At 30.9% G+C, this 6,587-nt stretch overlaps 1 protein-coding gene across 1 annotated transcript; it reads right to left on the minus strand.

The window, feature by feature from the left end:
• Window positions 1–2,850: 2,850 nt before the first annotated feature.
• LOC145030025 (protein FAR1-RELATED SEQUENCE 5-like) lies at window positions 2,851–6,091 on the minus strand. Its single transcript, XM_078978464.1, has 5 exons — window positions 5,935–6,091; window positions 4,697–5,528; window positions 4,332–4,590; window positions 3,625–4,194; window positions 2,851–3,462 (listed from the first exon to the last, which is right to left on the minus strand). Exons 1-5 carry the CDS (start codon window positions 6,089–6,091, stop codon window positions 2,851–2,853), a joined length of 2,430 nt encoding a protein of 809 aa, XP_078834590.1.
• Between the last annotated feature and the right edge of the window lie 496 nt (window positions 6,092–6,587).

Consider the following 6,587-nt stretch of genomic DNA (forward strand, 5'->3'; position numbering starts at 1 on the left):
GCGTTAGCAAAATGTAGTATTCAAATGTCACAGGAATATGCAGATTTCGCGAATAGATCTGGAACAAAATCTTTTAAGAATACACCACCATCTAAAATGGAAATGCCAATTCCTTTGTCTGTAGTACCATTCAACAAAGATGAACATTGGGTTAGTAGAAGAGGGTACAGGCCTCGCATGAAATCCGAATATCTGAAATCTCCTTACGTTATACGGGCTGTTGATATCATCAAAGGAGTTCCACGGCAGGAAAAACGTGTAGCAGAATGGATATTCTCTCTCCAGGGAGATCCAAAGTAAGTTGCATTTAAAATATTTTTAAAATTACTTACTTTTATTGTTTGCTCATTAAAAATAGTATTAATTGTTCACGTCTATTGCAGTGATATAGTTTTCCACACTCTGGATGGGTTTTCTGCACAGAGGTTTCATATGGAAAGTTTTTTTCCAACATGTGAACTATTTGGCCATGTCATTGATTGTTGGAGTCAAGTGTTGAATCTTGATGAAAGTAAGCGTGCACCTGAATCGCCCCTGAGAGTTTATTGCAAGACAGATGTGACGGTATAAGTTAATATTGTTCGATGTTGATTGTATTATTTTTTAAATACAAACATATAAAGAAGTTAACGAGTTTTTAAAAATCGATCAGAGAATTCATATCTAGAAAGTGGTTTAACAGAAAGTCAACGTAAAGATAAATTCATTGAGAATTTGGTGCTTTCTATTGAAGATATGGGCGCAAGCCTACGTTTTGTTGGACTGGTAAGATATATATCTCCACAGTTTACTTACATGTGTATTTATCATTGATCAAATATGAATATAAAATAAAGTGAATACAATTGTAATTAATAAACGTTGCAGCTTTTCCTACCAATCATCCGTTCCTTCCACATTTTCCTTTTTGTGATCAATCTACAACAACCAGAGTTTGTAATCGTTGACAACAGCAAAGTTGATGATCCTGATGGTGAGAGATATGGTCAGTTGCCCCAAATCATTGTAAGTGATTAATAAAAATTACTTTACATACTTAATAAAATTTAATATGTGTTAACAATGTATTTTTTTACATTTTCAGAAAGAGTACATAGTTGATTACTTAAAATCTCAGAATCATCCAAAAGCTGAGATGTTTTCACATGTGATGCCACATAGACTGGAAATGCCTTGGAGAACAATAAACAACAGCATTGATTGTGGTGTGTTTACGATGCGTCACATGGAAACATATATGGGGGGAAGTATGAATGAGTTTAAAGCTGGATTCAAGAACGAGTCTTCTGCACAAGATGATCAACTTGTTAAACTGAGGACAAAGTATTTATACACAATACTCACTCATGAATATAATGTGCAAAAGGATTATGTGCTGCAAAAGGTTGATGAATTCCACAAGATTCCTTCAAAACAACGTTCTCAAATGTTGGCCATTGCAAAGGAAGAAATTCACAGGAGATTGGATGTTTTAAGTTAATTGTTTTAAGAAAGTAATTTTAGTTATGACTTTAATGGTTTCTTTTGGATGGATTAAAAACAATGCTTTTGTATGCTAAGGATGTTAACTTGGGTTGCTGTACGTACAATACTTACTTTTGGTTTGCTAATCTTAGTAATGGACTAGTGATATTTTAGTATTTATATTTTTACATTAACATTTGAATAATTAAGTTATCTTAGAAAATGATGATTAACATTGATGGTATAGTTTTAATGTATATTCAGTAATGATTCTAACTAACAAACATTTGTCAATATGCTATTTTACTATGAACATACAATTAGAGTTTTTAATAGTTAAAGTGAACATATCTATATTATATAATGATTGTTGGTGGGTTTATATCTTAAAGTAGGTTGTTATTTAAATATTGAATAATAGCATAAACACTTACTTGAAGTATTCCTAACATATTATACTTTAGTTCAACCTACATACTTACCTTTGGTTTGATAATTTTACTAATGGACTAGTGATATTTTAGTATTTATATTTTTACATTAACATTTGAATAATTAAGTTATCTTAGAAAATGATGATTAACATTGATGGTATAGTTTTAATGTATGTTCAGTAATGAATATAACTAACAAACATTTGTTAATATGCTATTTTACTATGAACATACAATCATAATTTTTAATAGTTAAAGTGAACATATCTATATTATACAATGATTGTTGGTGGGTTTATATCTTAAAGTATGTTGTTATTTAAATATTGAATAATAACATAAACACTTACTTGAAGTATTCCTAACATATTTTAATTTAAATGCAAATTGTTTTATCTTAAACTGAATAGTATTTAACAATGTTCATATCATCAATATGTTGAAAATAATTAACGTATTTATGATGTTATTCATTATTGACTACACTTAAGGGTTAAAAAGTCAACCATGGTTAAACTTATGACTAAAATTTACCCAAACGCAAACGTAAATCAATATATGATGTATAGCTATTTTAAAAGTTAATCATACAAACATTTGGTATTAAGATATACTACTAACAACATACAATAAACTATGAATATTGCTTGGATTGTATATGACTATAGTATATAATGATTGATGGTTTTATAATTTGAAAAAAGCACAAGTATATCTATTGTAAGTGCGAACTGTTTTAATCTAATAAAAGAGGTTTAAATACCAGATATTGTCATTAATCTGTTAGCATTACCAAATTTGGCATTGCTATTATTCATCTATGAATAAAATAAAAACTTCAAAAGTAATGAAAGTGGTTTAAGATAACATAACCTACTAAATCATAGAAACATATTCGTATTCATAAGTGTAATAGAAAAGTAAAATCTAATGGGAAAATGACTGGGCAATTTTAAGCTGCTTTTGACTCTCGTGCAAGTCTTACTTTGCAAGTCCTCCAATTACGGTTAACATATTGATTGCAACCTGTGCACATTCTGGTTTTTTTCTTCGCAGCTGCAACGGCTTTCTCAATAGCACTAACCATTCTTTTCTTAGTTCCACTACCTTTGGTACGTATAGATGCAGGTGGATGGATATTTATTTCATCAGGAATGCTGCGTATTCCAAGCATCCGAATAATTTCTTCTTCATCGTTATCAGATGATGTTTGGTTGGAACTGGCAAACTCAATTGCTGCCCGCTTCAACGTACGTGTTTTTTCAACAAACTCCAACAGTTTCTCTTTGCTTCTTTTAAAATGATCCAAGCAGTATTCAATATTGTTGTATGCCTCTGTTAAAAGTTTAAAGGTGTCATCTTCTATTTCCATGGCAACATGTTTCATGGCAAACAAATGGCTGGAAATTGCATCCCTACTCCATCTTCTTAGAATATACTGCTCTGGAATCTCTTCAATATGGTTGTTTTTCAGTACAGCAAAAATATGACGACACAAAATGCCAGTACGTATGAAGTGATTGCATGAACATTTAACTTCTTTTTCAGGAAACTTTAGTTCAACCTACATTGTATAATAAAAATAATGTATGTTAGTAACTGATTGAAGTAACATATTAGTTGGTGGTTATTGCATAATAATGAAAAAAATATATGTAATTTAAAAATAATTAGATATTATACTTGTATGATGACTAATGAAAAGCATTTAAACGATGAATATAACCTTGCATTTTATCTTCAACTGTTTGCTCTTATCCGTTTGTGTAATCATAACAACTTGCCACCCATCAATCTTTTCAACACTGTCGATAGAATAGTACCAGGCTGCTTTAAATATTTCCTTTTTGACCTCATAGAAAATCTTTTTTGTGTAAACCGCAGCTGCATGTTCTAGTAAGCCACTTGGAAGCGTCATTTCATGCTTTGCATTTTTTGTATCATGTTCTAGTTTCTGTTGAGCATTTCGTTGCTTTCCAATTGTGGTGTCGTAGTTCATCATGAAATAGATAAGCAAATTACCACAGTTAGAGTATTTATTAAAAAATGAGTTCACGCTTTCAGACCTTGAAGTAGTTTTCATCAGACCGTGTAGTGGCATGTCTTTAAAATAGGCTGGAATCCAAAGTTTTCTATCCCTGTACATGTCTTTGAACCATCTTTTGTCCTGTAGTTTGAATTTTCTCATAAGCAGTTTCCACCTTGATTCAAACACTTCAGGCTCGATATAGACATTCCATACAAGCTTTGTAAAACGCTTGCGAAAATCAGTGTTTTTCAAAAAATCGGCTGAAACCTAAAAAAAATAGAAATTTATTAGATTAACTATGAATAAACAATATGTATGCTAATCGTTATTAGAAATATGTAAAACTGTGTAAATCATTGTTGAATAAAACTGTTGCGTGCTAACTTAGGCCAAAATATACACACCTTGGCTTGTAGTTTTTTCATAATGTGCCACATACATAAACGATGATTAGAATTAGGAAATATTGCTTCAACGGCCTGTAGAATTGCTGGATCTTGGTCTGTTAACACTAATTGAGGGTGTTTCACATGTGCTTTCAAAAAAGCTTCAAGCAACCAACGATAAGATTCTATTGACTCGTTGCTTAACAAACCTGCCCCAATGTTTATTGAACGTTTGTGGTTATCAATGGCTGTAAACGGCACAAAAATCATTCCATACCTGTATCAAAAAGGTAATTAAAAACAAATTCAATATTGATTACGAAGTCAAAAAAACATCAATATTCATACTTAAAAAAAAGTGTGTAATGAGTATAAGAGCATACTTATTTGTTCGGAATGTAGCATCAAATGATATCACATCTCCAAACTCCTTGTAATATAACTTATCAGTTTCATCCGCCCAAAACATTGCGTTTAACACACTATCAACACATTTATACTCAAATGTGTAATTATGAAACTCATCTTTCCTCATGTTCATTTTGTCAACAACCAGCTGTGCATCCTTGTCACCAATAATGTTTCCCACCTTCCTTCTGAAATTTTTATAATCAATTGATTCAGGGCCAATATTTTCATAACCTCCTTGCAAACTAGCTTGTAACTTGTGTGCCTTTGTTGCACCAATGTTAGATGTTGAAGAACGCACTATAAACTCCTTGTCTTTGTAACTAAGTCGTCGTGCACGTTTGGAATACCGTCTTTCTTCTTTAGTCTCTAGGGGGTGGTTGTGATTCTCTTCAAACTCATATATTTTACAAGCATTAGTTTGCATATGTAACCTTTCAAACTTTATCAGTGCCTTGCAGTCCGTAATTTTGAAGTTTGAGTTTCGTTTATTCCTTCCACTCCCCTCAGGATCCAAAGTGTCAGTTGATCTGTTAGGTATTTTACCCATTTTGTTGCAAACTACATACCTTTTTTTAATGGTTTTGTCACCAAACCTCGTTACTGTATTTAACCTGACACCAAAACCTGCTTTATCTGCATATAATTTATACATTTCAACCGCCTCCTCTAATGATTGATATATAGCATCTACATCTGGCATAAAATCTTTAGGAACAATAGGTTTCCACAACTTGGTTTTCCCACCAGGCGAGTCAACAACATTACTATTGAATGATTCCTCTTCAGAATCAGTTCGATTTGTACCTGTTTTTTAAGACAACAAAAAACAATAATGCGACATGCAAAACCTAATATAAAATTCTATGAATTACGTATACATAAACTAAAGAACTTTATAATCATAATAAACGTATGTGAAACAGTAACCAAAGTTGAATTGTTTACATGTTTGAGTCGTATTAACGCGTAATCACCAACGATTATCGAACTTAATCAATATTGTATTAAACTTAAGAAAAAAACACCAACGAGGGACTCCTGTACAACGATATGTGATATAAACCATCATTACGTAATTAATACATACAACGTATATGACTAATCATATACAAATATGTACTCGGTCTTATTCAACATATACAAAAACTCAATAACTATTGAAAAACACGATCTGTAATTACAAGATATTGACATTGTTTTCATTAGTTACCTTCACCAGCATAATCAGAGATCTGATTTCTTCCGTCGAATTGATCATCAGACTTATAGAAATCGTCGTCGTCATATTCATTACAGTTGACGTCTTCTTCGTCATATTGATCATCATCTTCTGTATCATCGCTACTGTAATCAAAACAGTCCGACATCGATATTGATTTGAATCACGAATGGTATACTGCGTTGTTATCTTCAAACGTAAATGATTAACAATATACAACATTCGACTGAAAATCCGATTGCTATACTCGATTGCTATACACGAATGGTCCCTGGACATCGTATCTTCAATTCAATATCTCATTGAACTATAACTATGGAATATCCCTTAATTATAGGAAAATATTAATGGATAATATATTGATTATTAATTATATTATATTAATTAAAAAATAGATTAAATACAAATTTACTTAAATACCCTAATAAAATGATTGGTTGATAATTATTCTCGCGTTCTCAACCTTTTTGGTGTTCTCATTTGATCCTACTCCTATATATATATATATATATATATATATATATATATATATATATATATATATATATATATATATATATATATATATATATGTATGTATTAGTATTTAATAAGAAAAAAATCAAAATTAATAAAAGAAATATAAATAAGAATTAAGAATGGAA

Source organism: Lactuca saligna, chromosome 2, assembly GCF_052625555.1.
Source record: "Lactuca saligna cultivar CGN05327 chromosome 2, ASM5262555v1, whole genome shotgun sequence".
Lineage (NCBI taxonomy): Eukaryota > Viridiplantae > Streptophyta > Magnoliopsida > Asterales > Asteraceae > Lactuca > Lactuca saligna.